Source organism: Prinia subflava, chromosome 5 (assembly GCF_021018805.1).
Source record: "Prinia subflava isolate CZ2003 ecotype Zambia chromosome 5, Cam_Psub_1.2, whole genome shotgun sequence".
NCBI lineage: Eukaryota > Metazoa > Chordata > Aves > Passeriformes > Cisticolidae > Prinia > Prinia subflava.
In genome coordinates, this window is record NC_086251.1 from 12,937,598 (window position 1) to 12,962,262 (window position 24,665).

Sequence of the window (24,665 nt, forward strand, 5' to 3'; positions counted from 1 at the left end):
AGGGACGGATGGATAGAGGGACGGATGGATAGAGGGACGGATGGATAGAGGGACGGATGGATAGAGGGACGGATGGATAGAGGGACGGATGGATAGAGGGACGGATGGATAGAGGGACGGATAGATAGAGGGATAGATAGAGGGATAGATAAAGGGATAGATAAAGGGATAGATAAAGGGATAGATAAAGGGATAGATAAAGGGATAGATAAAGGGATAGAGATAGAGAGATAGATATGATAGATGGATAGATAGATATGATAGATGGATAGATAGATATGATAGATGGATAGACAGATCAAGGGATAGATCAAGGGATAGATCAAGGGATAGATCAAGGGATAGATCAAGGGATAGATCAAGGGATAGATCAAGGGATAGATCAAGGGATAGATCAAGGGATAGATCAAGGGATAGATCAAGGGATAGAGAGATAGATAAAGGGATAAATAAAGGGATAGAGAGATAAGATAGATCGATCGATCGATCGATCGATCGATAGATAGATAGATAGATAGATATTACACAGACAGATGGATAACAACGACAATAAAGCGGGGAGGAAATGGTAAAAACAAATAAAACAAATAAATGGGTGGAAAATAAAGTAATTGGGGGAAATTAGCGAGGAACTGGAAAACAGATTACGGGCAATCAAGAAAGAATAGGGTACGTAAATGAATAAAGAAAAAACAAATAGAGGGAAAACGGGAGGGGTAAACAAGGGGAGAGAAAAAACAATGGGGGAGAAAAAAGGAGTGAAAAAAACAATGGGAATTGAAAAAATGAGGGGGAAGCAAGGGGAAGGAAAGGAAGGAAAAAAACAACGGGAAAAAGAAATAATTAAGGGAGAAACATAACAGTGAAAAAGTAATTAAGGGGAAAATTAAAATGAGTAAGGGGGGATATGAGTAAGGGGGGGAAATAAATAAATAAGGGAGGAAATAAATAGAAAAATAATAGAGAAAACCCAGAATAAAAATAAATTTAGGAAAATGAAAAGCAGCTTTGCCTAGTGCTTAAATACCAAAAATGCAGCCCTAACATTACTGTTTTGCTGTTTTCATGACTGAACCACTTGTATGGATTCAATACAGTATTTAAAGCCTGTTCAAAACAGCACTGTGATTTATTAAGTTTTGTTTAATTAATAAATATTAACAAATTATTAATCTGCAAGTTTCAGGTTTTTTTTTTTTTTTTTAAGTACAGTGAACAGGCCATCAGGTCCCTACCTGGTCCACTCCAGAAGGCTGTTTCTTATCGTTTTCAATGCAATCATTGGGGAGAATAACTATATTAGAATGCTCCAACATAGAAAACAGAAAAGACTGAACTCATTTTGCTTAAAATACAGCATTGCACCCAGGAAGCACCAATTCACTGGGCGTCCCTGGCAGATTACCCTGAGGAAGTCACTGTCAGTCCCAAATTTTGTGGCATTCAGCTTAAACCCAAAGAGCACCAGGTGCAGACCAAACTGAAGGGACAAAGCCCTGGAGAACCTGTTCATTCAGCAGCAAGGCAGACACTCCATAGTTTGGCTCAGGAGACCTGTAATGGAACTTCTGGTGGATTTTTGTTACTCCAATTCAGCCCTCAGTGAGCTAAAAGCCCTGTTCTGCTCCAAGGCTGGATGATGGCTTAAAGAAACACTGAGAGTTCTAAAAGAGCTAGGGTTGACTAAATCTTCCCCAAAAAACCGGAGCACAAGCTGTTGCCACCTTTGAGCTTCTTCAGCCTCATAACCACAAATGCCTTTTCAGTTGGGACAAGCTGACACAGGGAAATCCTGTTCCCTGTTTGTACCATGACTATTTTATGGTTTCATAGGCATTTCAAGATCCTCTCAGTTCAATACAGTAAGCATTCTCTCTGACAAATGGTCAAACATACAACAGCACCTTGATATGACACTGGTATTTGTGAATAGTTGTTTTTTCAGACTAAAAAAAAACCAAACTCACAGCAGAGTCCGAGAAAGTGATTTATTTCCACTTGTCCTTATGAGTTAAAGACAGTATCTTTTCTTTATAAAACAGTATCATGTACTATTTAGAAAATGATTACACCTTTCTTGTCCAAGCAGTTACACCCAGATATGTCCTCCTGTCTATCTTTTAAGGATAGGTGGGTTGGTTTCTCTCTTTATGAGCAATCCTCAGAATGTAGCGTCAGAAAGCATATATAGGTGAGGATAAAGTTACCAGCAAATGGATAAACATTCCTGGATAATTATACATTAACAGAGGAACTCATCCACCAACTAGTGCTCCATCGGCTCCTCTGCCTTCTCCATGGTTTCTTCAACAGGTGGAACGGGCTTAGAGAGACAGAAAAGAAATACTTTAGGGAGGCAGAAAACAGCACTTGACAAATCGGCTCTGTCACCACTGGAGCACCACGAGCGGCAAATGCAGCTCGTGTCAGCCAACAGCTCACAAATTACTGTTATCCAAATTAAGCACAAGCAGGACACAGCTGGTAATTAGGAGACTACAGAGGCGTCTAAAAAAAAGGGCATGAGAAACATATGCAACCACTTCTGTTGTAAAACAGTGAAAACTCAGACTTGATCAGAGATGAGACAGGAAATGACACTGGAACAGCCTGGCATAAATCCAGCATAAACTGATTTAATAAGCATCTGAGTTAATCTCAGTTAAGATTATACAACATCGTATATACATCGTTCATACAGTAACTTCGTATTTTAAAAATCACCCTCCTAATACTTTGCTACAGTAGTAGAGTTAAATTTCTTTTCAACATAATAGATCATATCTAATTACTGTCTTTCAACTAATCTTATTTATTCATATCTGCACCACTCACCTTTCTCTGTGGTCTCTCCTCAAGACCTTCTAGGAATGGTGCTACATCATCATCATCATAAATGGTAAACTCCATGTCTTTGCCCACAATTCCAATTGAAACATTCTGTCAAGCAAAGGGTTGGAAGCAGTGAGAAACATTTTCCTGCAGTTAACTTTGGCTTTATAGCTTTCACTTACAAAAGCTATCATGTTTTGAAATCATGTAAGTAAAGCCACTTCAGTTTCTTTCTGTTTTCTTTTCTATAACACACAGTTTCTCAAAACCATCTATTTTCATCTCATTTTGATTTTCAGTATTTTAAGACTTCTAAAAAACATGGTGAGCTAAGAATAAAAAAACATGGAAATGGTAGATCATTGAATATCCTTAGAATTTTCTTCCTCAGCAGTTCCTCAATTCATTGTCAGAAGTTTGTGGCAGCTTTTTGATGCTGGATCCTTTATAAACTGTTGGTGCATCACCTTCACTCACCAGCCAGGTGAATTACTGACTGTGCTTACAGTGCAAAGCTGGGATTCTACAGGTGCCTGTAGTTCATCTTAAACACTGATCAAAGCTTAAAATAGATGGAAGCCGTCAGGGAAACAAAGTCTTATTTAGTGAAAGCATCACTTTTGTGAAGAAACTTATATCTGAGATGAACACAGAACAGTAGATAAACTGGTGACATGAAGTGAAAATATTATCTACCAGTATTCAGCTTCCAAGCTTCAGTGCCAGCCATATTTCACATGAATTTTGTCACAGTACTTTCAAGTAACAATGGCAAAGGAAACCTAGTCCTTACCTTGGTGGTCAGATCCTGTTCAGCAGGAAGAGTCTCTCTCAGGGCTCGCAGTCCATGTTTAACTAGCTCATTTAGATTACCTGAAAATGGAATTAGAAAGACATTGATAAATTATATGGTATTACCTCTAGATACTCCCCTTCTTCCCAAGCTTAGTTGACAACTACAAAAATCAGCTTGGTCAAGTTGACTCCCAGAGCTCTTCCCCTTTCTAAGCAGAGTTGGCTATAAAAGTTTTCCTTGAGAAACCAGCCTTCCACTATATTTGAGGTCAAGTGCATCTGTTTTTGACCCCTGCCTTGCCTTCAGTGATATCCCAGTTCTTTTCCCCCAAGCAGGTATTCAATGGTTCCTCATCATCATATCCCATACAAAAATAAATTCACGACTTCAAATGCAGCACCTAAATACTGACATACTAACCCTGCTCTGGTATGGAAACAATTACACCTTCCCTGGGTTAAAAAGGGCAGAGGCTTCTTACATTTTTCTCAGCTTTTCTGAGCACAGCTTCTCTTTCCATTACATAATAAACATAATGGTAATTTTCATTAGGTAATCAATCTTTCCATTAGGTAATAAATATCCACACGTTAAGACATGAAAATCTCAAGCATATTCTTTACAAGTTTGTCCAGATTTAGAGTTACGCCAAACTTGGCTCACAAAATTTACCTTTGTCTCACTAAATGCAAAAGGATGGAGTGGCAGCAGAATAGTAAACTAACAAAATAAACTGCAGAATTGATGAACACCAGTGAGAGTGAGAGTTCCATTACTCACAGTCAGTGAACTCAGTCATGTGCCTCTCCAAATAAGTTCTTGCTGACTGTGAACGAGCACCAATGGACATTGCTTTGCAGTCAAAATAGTTTGCAGAGGGACAAGTCTGGAAGATATGAGGACCCATATCCTACAAAGAGAGAAGAAAACCCCCACAGAATGTCAAACAAATAAATAAATTCCAAACCAACTCTGCTGCTGGAGCATGAAGTTGTCCAAAATAGTTTTGTTTCATGGTACATCACACCTACACGTGTGCACAGAAACACATTTTATATAAATATTGCTGATATCATTGTTCTTATGCAATTCCTTCAAAACTGTTGTTTAAAAAAACCACAACAATAATTTAAAAAAATTACCAAACCCTCTTTTTTTTTCACTTTGTTCATCAGTTCAGCTTTTAAATGGACAGTATGGCTGGCACAAAAAGTGTTTCTTTCTCTGTTCTACAAATTGCACTGTGCTTACATATGCTCCCTACTTCACAGCTTGCAGCAGGTATTTTATACACATTCTGTCTTATCTGCAAAAAAGCAAAAACTTACTGTAGACTAAACCATGCCATCCAAAATTACAGACATCATAATTTCCTCCAACCATCCTCATGTCAACAGTCTCGAGGACAGAGATTCTTTGTGTGCTGCATTAAGCAAAATGTTGCTAAACAAGTGAGAGAGAGGCCAGCGGTGATTTCCACATCCATTTTTTAACTAGAAGTCTTCAAAATAATAGTTTGTAAGCATCTAAAATCAGTAGCAAAATGTTTACAAGAACAAATCTCATTTTTGCACCTTAAAATAGTAAGTGTAGGTAGGATTAGCTATTAATTAACACTACTGAGTTAGGCGTTAGGGTAAGATACAGAAAATTATTTCCTCATTCAGAGAATTTTGGCGAGTCTGCTTGTTCCATCTTTCCCTCCCAACATCTATTTTTGTTGCATAAAATTTCCCTAAGCACGTTTTCTTGCAGATCAGCTTACTCACATCATAGCCTGCGATGAGCAGTCCTACTCCATAGGGCCTCCTGCCATAGCGCTGAGTTGGAATCTGGGTTTCTTAAGAAAGCTAAGGAAGCAATCTCAAAATTATATGATAATTACCCAAGAGTTTTCCTAAACCAAGCAGAGATAGACCAAAATGCACCCTTATGGGATGTTCTCCAAAAGTATACACAAGCAGTGTGAACAAAGGAGAACTGTCCAATAAACTTTTTCAACCTTTAAGCTGTGATAGATGGAAGTCATTTTATGAAGGAGTAAAAAGCTATAAAAGTATAACAACCGTATAAAAAAAGGATACTGCTTCCAATTAGCGACACTAGGCGAGAAACTGGAAGAGGTCTATCAAACACAAATCTAGAATCCAAACACTCTTGACGCATGAAATTGCTAGAGAGCAAAAATATAAAAAAAATTTAAAAATTCAAATCAGTGCACAGATGAAAGACACGATGAGGTTTTGTCTCAAGGCTTGTCTGTTAAGGTAAGCATTTTTGTTTCAGCTCTACTCATTGAGAAAAAGGGCCAAAGGCTTTCCATGATTTTATTTCTACATGACCTATCATTGTTATTGAGAAAGTTGACCACAAGTTTGATCAAGTATAAACTGGGTATTTCATTGCCATACAAATGCAAAGAAGGTAGTAGTTCACACAGGCAACAGAGGGATCCTCTGGAAAAATGGCAAGGTTAAATGGTAAGATGGCCTTATGACACTGCAGCAATTAAAACACATTTCAGAAATCCTTCCCACCTCTTCTGATAAAAGTTGCTAAAAGCAAGGCCCTCTGGAGCCCACACAAACAGCACTGTATGTCTTTAATAACTTTCTCAAATGTGTGTACACAGAAGCAGCTGCCAGAGGAAAAGAAGTGATAGAGTTTCTCAGACTGCCTGGAAACCCTATCACACTGAGGAAACCAGACAGGACTGTTTTACTTGTAACAAAAACAAAGAGCAAAATTTTAGGCCAAACAAATGAGATTTCTGCCAACTAGTTAAAACCTGCCAGAAATTCATGCTGAGGTCTTTGGCATAATACAATAAAAGCAGTAACTCAAGACTAATCCTCAGCCAAGCAGAAAATGTCATTTGCAATAGTCTAAATGAACTTTCCCTCATTATTGCAGCACTGTGTATGTCAACAAGCAGGATACTCACCACAAGAGTCTTGCATCAGCAGTAAGTCCAGCAATTGAGATACCAATATGGTTGTCAACATACAGGATTTTTTTCTGATGAGCTGCCAGTTCAGACTGTGCTCTCTAAGCATAAAAGGAGAAAGCTATGTAGCAAACTGAACAGTCTGCTAAGCAGTGTGGAGAAATCTGCTAACATTTATAGCAAGAACTGAATATGTTCATGAAACAATTAAAAAAAAAAGTTAAAAATTTGCAACAGAAGACAAGTAAAACCTAATTCCACTTCAGTTCTCTCAAAACAAAAGAAAGAACAGACACTCATTCAAGTTTCGGGAAAACAAAGGAATAGATTTAACTAATAACTAATGGGAAGAAGAAAAAAAAAGAGGAACACATCTGTTAAAGGAAAAAAATCTTCCACTCATTTCCTTCACCATATTGTGAAGATCCGCTTTGCCTAGGTACTGGGAGTATTTCAGTACTCAAGCAAAGGGAATCTGCCATTGCATTTACATTTCATGTCTAAGTACAGACTGCACAAAACTAATTTGCCAAACCAAAACTTTCCTACAAACATAATTGTCCCCACTGAGACCGGAGGTCAGAAGTTACCTTGAGAGCCACCAGGACAGCATGTGTTTTCGACTTCAGCCCCACAGTAGCTGAGCCTTGTTTCACAGCTTCCATGGCATATTCTATTTGATGAATTCGGCCCTGCAAAACCAAGTCGAAGGTCATCATGCACTCTCTATTTAATCCTCTGAATCAGCTCCCAATGGGTTTGCATTTTCAGACCTTTGATTCCCCATCCCAATGGAGGAACTTAATGCATAACAGGTTAAATCAGTATGTGATTCAAAGACAGAACTACCAGCCGAAGTTGGACACTTAACTTTTAATCAGGTTTGCTAAAGAAATGAGTCTTACACAGTTGTGTCTCACCAGCCATCCCCCAATAACTTCTGAACAAGTTATCAGCCAACTGCAGTCAGGCCTGAAACAGGAGTAGAGGTCTCAAAGAGGATGAAGTCCCTATTAGTTCTGCAGAGGTGGCCAGGAGCTTTACTGTCCATTCAACAGAAGCACTGAGGGTTTTCCCATGTCCAGCCCTCCAGCCCATGTCAGACAGCCAGCACCGCGCTCCTGTCCTGCAGGCACGGACACCAGGGAGCTGCATGCCACCAGCCGGGAGTGCAGGAGCTGTTCTGGTGAATGTGCAAGGGATGATCTACAGGACACCACCTTCCCATAGGCTGTTGGGGATTTTTGCCATAAGGTTCTTTATTTAGGTCTACTGGAGAGACGCTAATGCCGCATTTCATCCCCTGTTCTAACTGGAATTTAAGTAACACAGGATATTTCCTGCCCAAGAGCAGCACTGAACCGCTGTGACCTGTCCAACATGAATTTGTCAGCTGTCAGGAACGACATGCAAGACTAAAAATGTGAAACCACTTCAAGTTTTTCAATCTCGCATTTCCTTTCCTTTACTACCATGTTTGAAAACATCTTCCAATAAAGTATGATTTGGTCCTGTATTAACAGTCCCAAAAACTATTATGGCATCACATCACTGCTTCACCTCCAAGAAGGGATGCAGTAGCAACTGCAGCACAGAAGCAATTTTAAATGGTTTTTTTTTTTAGAGAAAACCTGACACTATTAATATTTTCAAGACAATTTAAGAAAAACATAGAAACTTGTGCTCTTGATGATTCTGCAGTATCTGCTAAATGTCTCAAGAGAATGTTATAGTTTTAAAAGTAACTTTTAAAGTAACAGGTAAGATAAAAAATTAAAGTTTGTGATACAGAACCTGCCAGAGAAACACAATCATTAAGAAGCATGAAAATAGTTCAGAGGCACTAATACCTATCATGGTATTGACTGAAAAAAAAAAGGGAAATATTCAAGGTTGTCTTCATGGAGAACGGAAAGAACACTCTGTTGCACTGTATGGAAAATGTATCTCACATGCAAGAGTTCTACATGATGAAGAATTTCAGTAGCAATACAAAGCCACAAACTAATGATACATTAGCTTTAGAATAATACAATTTGCTACTTGCATTTTAAATAGACCTCTAGTTTTGATGAATATATAAAGGAGTCTTTTTCCAAGGCTCTGGTTTTCTGTAAGAATCTTGTCTTAAAATATACATAGTGAGAGAAGAGGCAATATTAAATACCTCAGCTGATGTGGCTTTCAAAATTCCAGAATATTTATATTCAACACAATCTGTGTAAGTTTCAGAACACACAATGTATGTTTTCAGTAACACACAGCATGAAACTGATTCAGAGGTAATAAAATTTCAAATTCAAATGCGAATCTTACTTGAATCTCCAAATTATAAACTAAATAGTTTCTTTCCCCTAATATCTAGTGGACAGAAGAAAGAAAGACCCAGCAACGGCCTAACACCGTGGAGACTGAAACTGCTTCATGCTTTGTCCACCTTACTTAGGTTGTGTACCAACTTATTGTAGCTCTGTAAATGGATCACAGAGGCATGGAAGGGTTTGGGTTGGAAGGAACCTTTATGGATCATCTAGTCCAACCACCCAAAGATGACAGCATCTCTTTTCTACCTCACAGGTACATTTAGAAAGCAACTGCCTTAAGCACCTGGAGGGGACAAGGCCCAGGTAAGCACCACTCAGGCTCATACACCAGCAGACAGGGATGTGCTGCGGGCTTTCTGGACACCTACAGCCTAGAAAGGGAGAGGGGGACAGCCTGCAGGAAGCTTCAGGCATCTAAACACAGCCTTTGTGACTGTAATACCACTGCTGCGAGGTGGAGAAAACCCAAAAAGCAAGTTAAAACCCCAGTGAGCAAGTGTATAAAGGTTTTACCTGTGGGCTCCAAACTGTGACATCATTGTCATACTGGTTGCGAAACTGGAATGAACAAAAGAAAACTCATTAGTATGCCTAATAAGCTAACAGAGTTTTCCTGAAGGCAGCCTTGGTTATTTCCACAGAATCTCAGAATTAGTAAGGTTGCAAACATCTCCCATACATCGAGCCCAATCTATGATTGAACACCACCCTGTTAACTAGAGCATGGCACTTCGTGCCACATTCAGTCTCCCTAAACCTTCAGTGATGGTGACTCCACCACCTCCCTGGGCAGCCCATTCCAGTAATCACTTTTTCTGTGAATAAGTTGTTACACTGTCAAATTCCTTTTGTCAGACTGTTATTTGGAAGGGACCCCTGAAGATCATCCAGTCCAACCCCCCTGCCAAGGCAGGAGCAGTGCCACAGGAACACATCCAGGTGGGTTTGAATGTCTGCATTGAGGGAGACTCCAGATCTCCCTGGGCAGCTGTCCCAGTGCTCTGCCACCCTCAGTGTAATGAAGTTCTTCCTCACGTTGAGGTGAAACTTCTTTTGTTTCAGCTTATGGCCATTGCTCCTTGTCCTGTCCCTGGGCACAATGAAAAGAGCCTGGCACCATCCTCCTAGCCCGCCTTTGAGATATTTGTACGCATTGATGTGATTCCCTCTTAGCCTTCTCTCCTCCAGACTGAACAGGCCCAGCTCCCGCAGTCTCCTTGTAACAGAGATGCTCCGGACCCCTGGAGGGAGCTTTACATGGATCTCCACAGGGCCTTGCAAGTCTTTGCCCCAGGACCGCAGCAGGGCCCGCTGCCCGCTCCCATTTGTTTTCACGCCGGCAGCGAGGCCCAGTCCCGCCCGCGGCCCCGCGTGGCCCGGGAACTGCTTACTCACGGGCCCGCTCCCTCCCGCCCGCTCTCCGGGCTCCCCCGTGCCGGCTGGGCAGGCCGGGCAGGCGGCGGGGGTCCCCCGTACCGGGCCGTGCCCCCCGTGCCGCCCCGGCGGCCCTCACCATCCTCCTGCTTGCCGGCGGCGGCGGCTCCGGGCGGCGCGGGGCAGCGAGCGCTCCGGGCTGGCAGCGAGCAGGCGGCGCCAGTGGCGCCCCGAGTACATCGATGGGCCGCGCCTGCGCACTGCCTCCGAGGGAGGCGGCTGGGGGAACGCCGATTTCAATTACCTGATTTGGGTTTTTTAAAGCTTTCTGATGAATAAAAAAGTTTATTTGATTCGGAAACGACTTCCTTTCCTCACCGTTTTTGTGTGGGAACAGGATATATAAATTTTATTAAGCGAGCTGAAGAGCTTTCAGGTGTCACGGAGCTTCCAGTAAATATTCCCGCAGCCCCTCCTGGAATGCCATTCCCCAATAACTTCCTACCGCAATAAGGGACTCCCTAAAGCTCCATTTACTCCGCCTACGGCAGCAGAACAACACAGACATTTCCTCTCCTTCTGGCAAAGCCGCGTTAGTTTTGATAGAGCGCTAAACCGCGCCAAGACTCCCCATTGTTCTGTTTTTGTGCAGCGAGCAATGTCAGCAGCCGCGATTTTAGCCATAAAAAGGCAGGATTGTAAAACTTCATGGAGAATTTTGGTAATAGCCGCATTCATGAAGACTTTTGGAAGCTGCCTGAGCTGTTGTAGGTTTATTAAATAACAACTGAAGTATTTTCCCGAGTAGTCATTTCCCCTTTATTAGATGGATAGAACAAAATATGGTCAAACCCGAACTCACCAGATGTCCAGCTATTAAAAATTTATTCCGAAGCAAAGGGGTGGGGCTCACGTGGCAGCAGGAAGGGTGGCAGGGGACGGAGTTCCTGCTGCTGCAGGCACCACAACTGTTCCGTATTCCCAAGGCAGCAGCACCGGAGGAAGCCGGAGGCAGGAATGATCTCTAGAGCGGGGAAATGCTTACCGCCGGAGGAAGTCATTCACTTCCTTCTGGATGCTCCTTCTTGCCCTTTAGGCTCAGGACGAGACCTCTACAGGCAGGGCTAAAGCCGGAGAGTTGGAGGTGTATTTCTGATTTCATCTCAGTGTGCTGGGGTTAAAGAGCACCCAGCCTATTCCTCATCCAAGTATTCGAGCTGAGGGTGTAATGCGTGGATTCAGAAGGTGAGAAAGGCAAAAATCAACAAGGCAAAATCAGATAGCTCTTTTTCAGATAACAAAGGCATCACACCAGAAAGGAAGCATTTTACATATATTACAAATTTAACTGCAGAGCGAAAAAGTGAATGACGAGCAGCAATCAGTATATTACATCAAGACATCACAATATAAAAGAGTATAGGATTGAAAAGTAAAGATAAAACTATCCTCACATTTAAATGAACTATTTATTTAAAAAATCTAAGTTAGGAGAAAATAATAATTTCTCCCCTTTAGATTCACAGTTGGCAACCTGATAACCAGGATGACTTCAGAGCAATGAATACACAATTGATAGCTCTATGAAAACAAGTTCAGTGCTCAGTAATGTCCAAGTTAAATGTAAGGAATTATCAGGAAGGAGAACAAAACATAAAGCATTTCTGTGCCACTGTATAAATCCATACTGTGTCTGACACTGTTGAACACTGGCCATGACTCTTGTTTCCCACCTTGAAATGATGTGGCACTGGGAAAAGTAGAAAGAAGGATTCGAATTACAGAATAGCTTCACATAAAGGATGACAGTAAGGAGTAAAATTCCTCAGTCTAAATAACAGATAAATGAGGAAAGGCTTTGAACTCTTGCCAAATCACTGCTGGCACAGAGATGCTGAATAGATTCAATGCTTCTCTCTGTCCTGCAGCTCTGGTACGGGGTGCCATCAAAAGCAGCAGGTTCAAGCCAGGCAGGGGAGTACTTCTGAGTCATGTCATACCCGTGCTGTGGAAACCTCTGCACCTGAACGCATCGTGGTCTTTTGGACACGCATTGAGAGAGCAGCTGGACAAATTCACAGACTAAACAACTTTCCCAACCACCAATGCTGCTGCTACCATGTTTGAGCTAAGTGCAGCAGTGAAAGAATAGCTAACCTAAAACATGCATGTACAGTCTCAAGAGAAACTAATGAGCCTGTTTTATTCTATGCTGTGTTTCCAGCAGAGTTATAAACAGCATCTGACATCTGAGCGATGACAGGCATTGCTCTGCAGAGATTAATGTACAGCAACTGAAAGGCAAGGCCATTATGCCTCTGCTTCTGCTGATTCACGAGAGGAAACAACATTCCTGCAAGTCCCCTTTTGGGATACCACTCACCATCAGCCCACATTAACCCCTGTGTGCCATGCTCCTGTAGTTAGATGGAGTTTTTTGGCAAAAGATTGGCCCCCCTGAGGTCAGTAGTAATGCTCTGGGAGCACTCCCAGAGGCTGCATGTTGTGCTGCTCAGGCACAGCAGACTGCCAAAGAAGAAGAAAGAAAACTGTTGTGCCAGAATAAGAGAGACTGAATGAAGAGAGCACCTCCATCCCCCTGGAGAAGGGAAAGGATAAATCCCTTTTTATACCACAAAGAGACCACAGAGCCACTCCTGTCAGATGGACAAGTGGTTGCCCACAAATAGCAGTGCTGTCATAATGTGCTCAGGACTGAGCATTTTGACTAAGTTATTTTGAGAACTGTCTTACTGCCTTGACAATGTGAACAGTCCATATTTGGATTTAATACAGGTAAGAGATTTCCTTAATTAATAGATATATGGTGACAAGACTACTTAATTAGAAGCCTTGGTGTATGACATGCATAATATTTGATGACATTTTCATCAAGTAGGTTAAGGCTAAAAATAAAAATTTGACAGCTGCTATAAATGTACATACTTGTCTGTAGAATAACTTAAAGAAGATCTCAGAAGTTCTTACAAGGAATGATAAGTTCTTATCATTTTATATTAATTCTGTAAATAGGAAAAAAATAACTTCTCTTTATAAATTATACCAGATTTCTTTCCTGTTATTTTGCTGGCACGTTAGTAGAGGTGCAGACATTTCAGTCTCTATGACAAACTTGCATTCATGTTGCCAAAGGCATTTTTTACCATTTTTAAATGGTAAAATTTACTGACCAATTTAAACCACTGGAATATTTTGTCACGAAAGATGTTAACTACGTGCTTTTTAAAGTCTACTCGTAATTTTTTATAATCCACAGCTTTTGTGGACTGACGTCAGTTGACCTTTTCAGGACAGGCCTACAGGGCAACTAACCTTGCTTGATCATCAAAGCTGGCTAGGAAAGACCAGACAATGCTGAAAGCAGGCTTAAATAATCCCTGTGGAAAGAGAACTGCAGGAAAGAGTCTGGCTTTTTCTGTCCACTTCTGGAACAAACAAGGGCACAAGGAGAGCTGTTGTAGCAGCATATCCTGGTCATGGAAATAGTTTTTATTTGTAGGTTCTTGTTTGAATAGAGCAAAAATATATTTAAAGATAAATTTAGATGGAGTTTATTGCTAGTTTTTTCTAGGACCTGAAATTTATTTCTTCACTCTGAGTGAGGAAGAGTTTCTGTATAATATACTTTTATTGTAGAAGAAAAATGTATTTTGGGCTGTAAATTGCTTGCTAGCCTAGAAGTTATGATTTAAACAGCATACATAGAATTGTCTGAGTCATCAAAATACAACTGAAGAATTATCCTAATTTATGGAGAATTATGAAAGATATTGTTGCAGTTATCAAAAATGCTGCTAAGCTTTTCATTTCAATGAAAAAGAACAGCAGTTATTAAACTTCTGTGGATAAAAGATCCATTTCAGTGGGCATATAGCTGCATAAGCTCTTTCAAATATATTAACTGTTCTGTTGATTCATATTGTTGGAACTATTTTTGAGTATACCTGACTCAAAATCAAAGCATAATCAAACCTTCAGCAGGGGATGTATAACATTATGAGACAGAATGGTGAACAGATTAATGAATAAACACTATCTCAGGTTCAAAATTTCTCCCTATGAAAGAGTCATCACAGATAGCAAATAACAGTGTGGCACAGAAATAAAGCCATGAGACCACTAATGGATCCCATTTCCTTGCCACCGACACTGTTGTCATATTAAATTAATGACTACACAAAGTATTAGCTTCTTACTTATGCATTTATATGCCATAAATATTTTACAATGAGTGCTTATATGTAGATCACACAATAAAATGTTCACAATATTTTTGCCACATCCACTATTGCCAAAAATTTCTGCTTAAAAATGGAAAGACATTCACATACAGAAATAAATTTTCCAAAGGATATTAAACTAAAAAAAAAAAAAAAAAAGAAAAAAAAAAAAGAGAGTGAGAGAGAGAGAGAAAAGGCCCTAGAGTTGACGTTCTATCCACAGCAAAGCATTAAGGATTTATGTGACACTTCTCTTTACAGGCATTTTCAAGTTCTCTGGGAGAGTTAAACATTTTAATAGTCATTACTGTTTAGGCAATGTATTGTACTGTATTAGGCACTGTTTAGGTTCTGGTATTTGTAGACCACATTTTTAAAAAGTGACTCAGCCTATTCTTACTGTGGATTCAGTTTTTGATTAGGAAAGACAACAATAGAGAATTAATATGCAGGAAAAATAGATGTTTGAGTAGGTTTTAGTCTTAAAAATCCTGCTGTCATCAGCCAGGTTTTTTTTTTTTACTTTTTGCCAAGCTTCTAATTTTGCTACATGGATTTTAACAGTTTTGCTGTCATGCACATCCCAGTTTTCATAGAATAAATTTTGTTTGGCACTGTCATCCTTATTGCATGTATCCCTAAACTAACAACAATGCAAGCAGAAATTTAAGCCTGTCCTGACAAATGTGAGAGAGCTTCTGGCACTGCTGTGTCTGTTGTCTGCGATAATTCTGACAGATCGTGGAGCTCAGACACTGCATCACACATGCTTAAATTATGAAAAAATTCTGTTGATATAAGGATAATTCTAAATCCAGAGTATTTGGCACAACCCTTGGCTTCTATGCGTGGTTCCTGGAAGGATTCAGTGATGGGCCAAAAAGGCTCTAAATTAATTCCAGACCACCTTGATGTAACCCTGCCTTGAATGCATTGAATGAATATCTAAAAACCTCTGCATTAGTTATTAGCATATCACTATAGAGTCACACATCTGCACGTCTGGTTTTGATTTTAAGAAATATATATCAAATAAATTTGTGACTACAGATGTCTCATTCACAACAGATTCCATGACATGAAAATACAAAAGTTGTTACCAAAGGAAAGTTTTCATACTTGGAGCATGGAAATCTAAAAAAAAAAAAAAAAACAAAGAAACCCCACCACCAACAACAAAAATGCTGTGAAATAAGAAGACTGTTCCTGCATTTATATAGACCCTTTCAACTGTGTTATAATACTTAATAAACACAAGAAGATATTTAAGATATTTTCCAGGTTGGAAACTGAATACATGCCTTAGGATTGTGAAGGGACTAGTGATAGAGGCTACCAATTTTTTGTTATGCAATTCAAATAGCAAATAGCATTATGGCAATACAATTATCAGAAAGCCCTGGACACCTTCTTGCCTCACAGTGAGCAGTGAATATGAATGGATTTGTACTTCTTTTTGTATTGCACAAAATCACATGGGTGAAAGTTACAAATTTATCTCCTCTCAAAAGGAACGCTCCTTTTATCAAATTCTGTATTCTCATTATTACATTTACACAATTCTCAGCACATTATTTAGATTCATTTCAGACAAAAATACTCTTTTTACCACTAAAGCAAAACATCAAGTTAATTTGTTTAGGATCTCACCTGGAAAATCATTTATACAATGTAATTGGAAGTATTCCCTGGTGCTGCTTCCTTATCAATAATAACCAAGCTTCCCCCATGTATGTAGCTTGCCCTTTCATATTGCAGCTTTCTTCTGAAGTGACATCAGTATATATTTCTAATGCAAATCAGACTCATTAATCATTTCTTCAGAATATATTCAACCTTGATTTTAAAATACAGTTTCTGGGTAACACTCTTTAGAGCATGACCAATGGGTTTTTTTGACTGACTTACTTCAGTATAGCCAGAGTTTTATTTAGATCTTGAACATGTAGTTGGTACTGCCAAATTTAAAACAAATTAGGAAAGTATATAAAATATATTTTATTTCTGCTTTTATTGAGAGCCGTCAGCTACATGATTAAAACTCCAAATTCTGTGTCATAATATCTGCCTAGTGAACTTAAAGGATTAATCTTGATACTGAGCATCACCCTCCAGCAGTGTACTAGTGAATGGTCTTCTGGGTTTTAGCCTAAATCTGATTAGCCACAAAGAAGGAAAAAAATTTAAAAGTATGTCAGGAATTGACACTGTAACCAACTTCATTATACACATTTCTATTTTTGCAAAGTTTTTAGTAACACAGCATTGTGCAACTGTAGTATACCAATAAAATGACAGCACTGCTTCATTCTTAGGAGGATTTTACCTCTCCTTTAGCAGACTTTGAGCATTGGTTAGAAATGGACCAACTTTCTCTGGTTTCTAGCCAGGGATGAACTCATTATACACTCACTTGGACAAAGTGAAGTGAATGTGAATTTCAGAGAAAGTTTCTCAGCTCAGGAAATGCCATTTCTTAATCTGCACTGCTGCATAAGCATTATCACTGTTTTGAGGTCTTTTCTTGAAATAATTGGTAACTTTTTAAACACATATCTATCTTTTCATGTGTTCTTCCATACTGTTTCTTTCTTAATGCATACTCTTCTAAGATTAGGCTGGTTTATGAAGGATCCATGGTGAACCTTTACAAATACTTTAAAGTTCAAGTGACATTTCTAACCATTCCAAAGTGCTGAGAAACAGAAGAAATAACTATGATATTCAGAACTGACTTGAAAACTAGCAGATAAAGGACAAAAATATATTAACAAATCCTTCAAGATACAATTACTATTGTAGCAATGAAACCAAGGAGGGTACTAGCCTGGAAGTGCAGTGTTAGAAGAGCAGTCAAATAGATTGAGCTGATAGAGCACCATCCAGGAAACAGAGCAGAATTCCTGACAAGGCGGACAAGGGAAAGAAAGTAATCTTCTCTGGGTGTCCCATGGAAAATTAAGTCTACTTGGCCAAATACATTTGGCTTTTACTTGTTCTTCTCTTAATTACGGTATTTTTTGAAGAGAAAAAAAAATCACTCTGGGCATTAAAATAAAACAAAACAAAAAAAAAAAAAAAGGGGGGGGGAGGGGAGGGACATGAATACATTTGTCTCCTTTAACAATTGATTACAAGACTCTGAAAGCCACTCTGGAGTAAAAAGACTGGCATTTCCTATACACATCCATGGGAAGAGTAGGTCTTGGTTGGCCACATTCCTTGTAGAAAAGTCTCAAGAACATTGGCATGGACTTCCTGCATGTGATATGGATGCGTGACTGACCTAATCTGTTTCCCAGCTCATTCAAGAAACCAGGCAGATTGCTAGCAAATGTGTCTGATACCTGATATATTTACTTCTGGAGAGGACAGCATACCTCCTTCCCATCTTAAGTCTCTCAGGCACAACTTCTAGCTGAGGAAGCCAGAGTCTGCTACAAAGACCTGGAGAATTGGTAGTTAGAAGAGCATTCAAATAATAAAGTTCCTCAGATTCATCTATGAAAAAGTCTATACTTCAGAAAAAGACAAAACTTGACTAAATAACCAGTAGAGAAGTAAGTAATTTCCTATCACTTCTGCTTACTTCTGGTATGGTGCTCCAGCTCACCCCCTTTGTGGACTACAATGCTTCTTTGGAAAGGATGCTCAAAAATATTCTTTATAATGGCTTTATTCTTCTTGGAAACATGGAAGCCAAGAAAATTGCACAAGAAATAAGGGGGCAGTGAAAGCACAGACTGCCGTCCCTGCTGTGTCAAGTGAGGCTTGCAGGATTGTTCTAGATGATATATGACCCTCAATAATTGGAGTGTCAAACTTCTGGCAAAAATCTTTAGGCAGTAATCTGATAAAGGTCACCAGATGGTCAAAGATAGTGCAGATATAGTTTGAGAAGGTAGTTCCAAATGTGGAACTGAAATGAGGCTGAAGAGTCCAGTCTTTTATGAATCACAAGTAACTCCTGAGTTTTTAGAGAAGTAGCCTTGGAAAGTACTTCTGATGCACTGAGGGGAGCTGAAGATGTTGGTCACTGGGAAATCTTTTCTTTAAACTACATGATAATAGGCAATAGCCTGTTTTAGGGCCCTCTGGAAAACAGGTAGGGTGATCTTGCAGGTCTGACAAACTTCTCCAGTTGCCACAATGGTCATGGAGCTGACACACTGCTAAGGTCTCATTCAGGAATCAGAGTCCCAAGTAGGGGGTTTTGTCTTTGGAATAGTGCTCTTTCCTGATCTGATTGAAACAGAATGCTCAGAAACAATTCTCTAGTTATGTTGGTGGGATAATAAAGTATTTTGATATTTGCTCCTGAAGAACCCAAAAAGCTAATTTAAAAATGCTCCTGACACTAGTGCTAATGATCTCAGTGAGTATAAAGAGAAAGTTGCCAAGGAAGATTGGCTATCAGTGCAAAGGGAATGATCATCTGAGATTAGGAAACAATTGCCAAAATCAATACACCTCTCGAGACCCCAGAGCAGAACCCAAACAAAGTCAACTAAAAAACCCTCTTAGCTGTAAGAAAACTGAACAAAGTTTCCAGGTTAGGGGGCAGTATTCCACAATGTATGAAATGAGGAATCATTTTGATTTATATTTCAACTCAATTAGTAGAAATAGGTTTATGCTTATTGTCCCATTGTGATTATGCAGGGGGCTGATACTTGTGCCCTCCCCTGCTGCCATCAGTAAGATTATCTGGCCTGGAGCACTGGTACAGATAAGGTCCTCGGGGTGAACAGAAAGAGATCAGCTGATAAAGAGAGTATGGAATCTTTGCCTTATTCAAACAAAATGTCTTTAGCTTACTCCTGATCATCAAGAAAGCTTTTTAAGAAGTGAGCTTTTCAAGTTCTGTAGCCTGTCTGTATGGAAAAATGAGGTGGAAAGCAGGGGGGGAAGAAGGTAAGAAGGAAGAAAAACAGATGGCAGATTTCATATGGGAAGAAAGAGCTTTTTGACCCTTGGAGCATATTGCTTGCATTCCAAATCTAAAAATTTTACATCTGCATTTGTGAACTAGTCTTAGTGATTAAGCAATTAACAATACACGTGAAGTACCCCATTCTACTAGTTAAGGTTCACATAAGTTAAACTTCTGCAGGTCATTTTGTCACTTAATACAAACTTTTCATTTAACTTGAAAAGCTTGGCCTGCTTCACAAACATCTTCTAAACTATCATGTCCAAAATAGTTTATCTATATTTCAGGTCAGTACAAACTAAACCAAATGTGCTTGTGGATACTGCTGTGGCAATGGGAACCTTATTACCTTCCACATGGTAATCAATTATATACTCATTTCGCTTATGTCCCAGGTCAATATATTCCTGTATCTACTTTAAAAACAAAGGCTTTTAGCTAGACCTCTCAGAAGCTTGTTCATATATAATTGTTGTCCAAAGCCTGAATATAAAATGTGTATATATTAAAGCAGTAGTCCTACCTATCATCTCTAAGGCCTTTTTACTTTGATAGGGAGTAAAGAATCAGGTCTCTCAACTGAAAAGCTGAAAAATGTCTAGTTATTTTAATTGACATGCCAGATTAATATATTTTACAGCAATTCAAGGTTTTTCTGTTCAGAAATATGCTAATTTCACCATTAGATTTAGTACAGGCCTGTCTGTGGAGGAGACCTGACTGGGACGGTAACTAAATACGACACATCTCAGGATTTCAATTAACTTCACGACTATCTCATGTACCTTTTAAAAACACCTAAACTATTGAGTTTGGTAAAAAAAAAATTCTTCTAATATATCAGAAAGCAGTGAAAATTTAACTAAACTTTTCCCTAAAACCATAAGGCTGTTTGCCTTCTTCCCTCCATGCCTTTCAGAACTCACATAAAAAAAGGCATTAGTCATGGGAAGGGGACATGGTAATAAATAACAGCAAAACTAAATTTATGTATAGCTAATGTATTCCTCACTTTCAGCATTAGAGAAAGCAAATATGCCAAGTATGTAATATTTTAATGATCAGGACTACTTAAACAACTTCACAGTAAGAAATCAGGGCCAAAACCAAATATCAAAAAATATTGTTTAGACCTGAACATTAAAATTACCACCTGACACATGATGATCATTTTTTAATACAAAAGTGCCTCAGAATTAACATCAGCAATTTGAATATATGACATAAAGAATTTAAGCTATAGTGTGTCGCTCAGCTGCTTTGCTATCTGGGTAACCCACAGTACATAGCTTTTTTATGATTTTCAGACATCAGACAATGAAAGTAGTGTGTAGTATTCTAAATCCCAAAGATTGCATACATCTAGTAGACCTCCATTTAGGAAACTGCTACTTTGTAATAAGCCCTTAAATAATTAAGTACTAAATACCAAAGAGGCCAGCTCCCTCCTCCCTCCTGTGCCAAGGGCACTTGCTCCAGTGTCCCAAGGCCTGGGACACACCCCTGTCATTGCTGGGCAGCCCCAGGCAGGGCCTTCCTTCACTGAGTACCATTGCTGTCTCTAGGCCCGCACTGCTCTCCAACTCCCAAGATCCCTGGGACATCAAAGAATAAGGATAAGCAGCCCCTTGGGATGGCTAAAAGTTGAGCTGCACTCATGGGCAAAGCCTGTTCTCCTGCCTACAGGGAACTTAGTGACCAGGCCGTGCCAGCCTTCTCCGAGACGGACACGGACATGGGAGAGCAAATGCCAACAAGGATTTTCAGCTGTGCCAAGGGACGTTTGGGTTGGACCTTAGGAAGTGCTTTTGCCCAGAGAGGGGCATAAGACATTGGAATTGCCTGCCTGGGGTGGTGGTGGAGTCCCCGGTGTGGGAGGTGTTCAAGGAAAGCCATGGTGTGGCAACCAAGGCTCTGCTGGAGTTGCCATGGTGGGGGTGGGTCCCCGCGTGCACTCAGTCATCTCACGGGGCTCTCCAAAGCCAACGATTCCACGATTCTGTGACATCGCAGCCTCCGGGGCAGTGCGGTGCCTGGAAACTGTCCCCAGCCCGTCAACGCGCCCACAGCACGGGCAGACGCTGCCGAGCACAGACGTGTGCAGAGCGTGTGGCGGCAGCTCAGCCTGCAGCAGCACCATGGCTGGCCGCGGCTGGCAGTGGCTGCTGAGAGTCTACGTGCTCCTGATGCTGGCCCGTCCCCTCAGTCCTGAGGGGCACACGGGCACCTGGCGCCAGCTGCCCGAGGACGTGGAGCAGCGGGACACGGGCCCTGAGACGACCCCCCTGCGAGTGGTGGCAGCAGTTTCTTTGGCTGCGTTCATCCTGCTGCTGCTGCTGATGGGAATTCTCCTCAGACGGCGCCTTCGCAGAAAGCTCCAGAGCCGGTGGGGAGAGGTGAGGAGGCGCGTCAGGCAGGCGGGATGGGGCCGGGCCAGGAGGAAACGAGGACCCAGCTGGTGTCAGGCAAGGCAGGAGAGCCGCCCTGGGGGAGGAAACCTGGGCAGATGCCGAGGATGCTGAGCCTCTTGGGCAGCCCTTGGCCCAAGGGCTGCCGAGGCACTGGAGGTGTTTCAGGCCCAGGGAGGGAATCAGGCTCAGGGGCTGAGCCCCAGGGACACCGGGCTGAGCCGGACCGAGCCCTTCTTCCTGCAGCCTCTGCCCGGGACAACCCAGGCAGGCCAGCGTGTCTCCAGGGGCGGTCAAAGGCATGCCCGGAGGCTCAGCCCCTGCTCTTCCCGTGCTGTGTCTTGCAGGAGAAGCTCCAGAGCCCCGCGGTCCCTGCAGAGCCGTTCTGCTACGGGGGACACGGCTGCGGCCAGGAGCTGCTGGAGGTGCCGAGGCACAGCCCTGCCCTGGTGGGGCCGTCCCTGAGCTACAGCTCTCTGCAGAGGCACAGCCCTGCCCTGCTGGGGCCGTCCCTGAGCTACAGCTCTGTGCAGAGACACAGCCCTGCCCTGCTGGGGCAGTCCCTGAGCTACAGCTCTCTGCAGAGACACAGCCCTGCCCTGCTGGGGTCGTCCCTGAGCTACAGCTCTGTGCAGAGACACAGCCCTGCCCTGCTGGGGCAGTCCCTGAGCTACAGCTCTCTGCAGAGGCACAGCCCTGCCCTGCTGGGGCCGTCCCTGAGCTACAGCTCTGTGCAGAGGCACAGCCCTGCCCTGGTGGGGTCTTCTCTGAGCTACAGCTCTGTGCAGAGGCACAGCCCTGCCCTGATGGGGTCTTCTCTGAGCTACAGCTCTGTGCAGAGGCACAGCCCTGCCCTGATGGGGTCTTCTCTGAGCTACAGCTCTGTGCAGAGGCACAGCCCTGCCCTGATGGGGTCTTCTCTGAGCTACAGCTCTGTGCAGAGGCACAGCCCTTCCCTGGTGGGGTCTTCTCTGAGCTACAGCTCTGTGCAGAGGAACAGCCCTGCCCTGGTGGGGCAGTCCCTGAGCTACAGCTCTCCGCAGAGTCTCAGGCAGCAGAGAGTAGCAAGCGGCGGCCTTTGGAAGAGGAGCGCACTGTGCTTCTCCGCTCAGCTCTGAAGTCCCCAGCTCCAGCTCACCTCTCAGCTGGCAGAGCAGTGCAAGGGGATGTGTGACCCATGCTCAGCCCGGGCACTGACACATCCCCCACCACAGATTTTAGTGAAGATCCCATTTGTAAGCCATAGCTTCCCATAGCTTAGCTGTAGCTCCTCGACAATCTTTTCCTCTAGAAGATAAAGTTTTTCTTAGTGCTCCAGTTCTAGGTTGACAGGTTCTTTAGGTATAAGGTTCTCCCCATATAGATTTCTCACCACCTAGTTTTAGATATTTTGTAGTCGTCCAGTTGAATAAGGTTCAGCTTTTCTGTAGTAGGCTGTGTTATTACCTTGATATTGTATCTTTTATTAAAATAAAGGTCTTTCATTGGAAGGAGTATCTTGCTGTTTCCTGAGGAATACAAACCTTGATGTCTTACCCGTTCCTACTACTCCAATAGGACAAAAGACTACAAATCGGCTTTACGATTTCAAAACCTACTCCTTCAACTCTAGACACATCAGTTTTATTATTGGCAATGTTCTGAAGTGATACCAAAGCTGCAAACAAGGAGGAAGATAAACAGCAGTTGACATCACCTGCTAAACAACATTTTCAATGTAGTTTAAGGTCTCTAGGTGCAAGTTTGAGTCTGCAAATGGGGCATTCACACAGAGGCACTACCAGTTGGTAGTTTTGGCCTTTGCAGAGTTTCCTTTTTATTTTTTCTTTCACCAAATTAAGGAAAAATCAAACAAAAGCAAGTCTTTGGGTGGAGAAAAGACATGCTCAGGTTTTAAGAAAACATTTTATTCTGCCCGTACAATAACTTAATGGGGAAAATGTGAGCTTTTAGCAAAATGTCCCTGTGCTGCTGCTGCAGTTGTTCCACCACTGTGATGAGTAACAGGCAGGCCTGTAAGACTCCTGTAGTTCATCCTATGTGAGGGTCACTGACCACTTATCACTGTAGGGATCACTGGCATCAATGACACTGGAAAATGTGGAGGTAGCTGGATAAATACATACTTGCAATTTCCTTTGACAGAAAAAAACAACAACAAACAAACCCTCAAAACAAAGCTATAAAAATAGTTATCCTCTGAGTTAGGAGGATAACAGTATATATAACTATCAATAGGATATATAGTTATATAGGATATATAACTATAACAGGTAATTTAAATAGTTTTATGACTGCTTTTTGTCCATATTCTTATGTTAAATATCATAATTTCTATCTGAAATATTCATCATTATTATGCTTTTCCAAAGCGAATTACAAAGTAATATACACCCACCTTCCCAAAATCTGATGATGATAAGTGTTTGCAAGTTTAATCACTTAGGAAGCAAAAGCAACCCCATGTCTCAGGATCAATAAAAGGTAACCAACAAAACTTGACAAAGTATATTAAATTGTCAATAAAGTCAGTAAATATTTTCCACTGTAGAGACAGATGCCACCAGTTCATGAATTTTGCTAGTACAGATTTAGTGAAGAAAAAGTAAGTCTGTACTGCCAAGTCACTTATGAGGTGTTCTATTCTACTGCCAGTACGCTGTGGGTATAAACACCGTATTCTTCATACTCTCATCCATGAAGGAAGGGACTCCACTTTCAAATTTGGTCCGGTTTTGAGTTTAACCAACCAAACGAAAATTCCGTATGAAAACACGGTGATGGCAGAAGGGTCAGTCTTTGCAATGAAA

At 41.3% G+C, this 24,665-nt stretch overlaps 2 protein-coding genes across 2 annotated transcripts; one reads left to right on the forward strand and one right to left on the reverse strand.

Annotated features, from left to right (window-relative positions):
• Positions 1-1,974: 1,974 nt before the first annotated feature.
• Positions 1,975-10,638, reverse strand: PSMA1 (proteasome 20S subunit alpha 1). Its single transcript, XM_063398063.1, has 10 exons — positions 10,413-10,638; positions 9,413-9,457; positions 7,166-7,267; positions 6,573-6,676; positions 5,713-5,801; positions 5,398-5,468; positions 4,409-4,538; positions 3,626-3,705; positions 2,836-2,940; positions 1,975-2,323 (listed from the first exon to the last, which is right to left on the reverse strand). Exons 1-10 carry the CDS (start codon positions 10,413-10,415, stop codon positions 2,267-2,269), a joined length of 786 nt encoding a protein of 261 aa, XP_063254133.1. The 5' UTR covers positions 10,416-10,638; the 3' UTR covers positions 1,975-2,266.
• Positions 10,639-21,004: 10,366 nt separating this feature from the next.
• Positions 21,005-22,973, forward strand: LOC134550671 (uncharacterized). The gene is made up of 2 exons (XM_063397401.1): positions 21,005-21,843; positions 22,203-22,973. Exons 1-2 carry the CDS (start codon positions 21,376-21,378, stop codon positions 22,971-22,973), a joined length of 1,239 nt encoding a protein of 412 aa, XP_063253471.1. The 5' UTR covers positions 21,005-21,375.
• The last annotated feature ends 1,692 nt before the right edge of the window (positions 22,974-24,665 follow it).

What these genes read in the sequence shown, in the direction of transcription:
- PSMA1 (XM_063398063.1), bottom strand. An exon ending in AGTGTCGCTAATTGGAAGCA is followed by an intron (nt 5,469 to 5,712) that starts GTATCCTTTTTT and finishes AGCTTTCTTAAG; the next exon opens with AAACCCAGATTCCAACTCAG. An exon ending in AGGAGAGACCACAGAGAAAG is followed by an intron (nt 2,324 to 2,835) that starts GTGAGTGGTGCA and finishes TGTCTCTCTAAG; the next exon opens with CCCGTTCCACCTGTTGAAGA.
- LOC134550671 (XM_063397401.1), top strand. Translation starts at nt 21,376, where the DNA reads ATGGTGGGGGTGGGTCCCCGCGTGCACTCAGTCATCTCACGGGGCTCT. An exon ending in TCCAGAGCCGGTGGGGAGAG is followed by an intron (nt 21,844 to 22,202) that starts GTGAGGAGGCGC and finishes TGTGTCTTGCAG; the next exon opens with GAGAAGCTCCAGAGCCCCGC.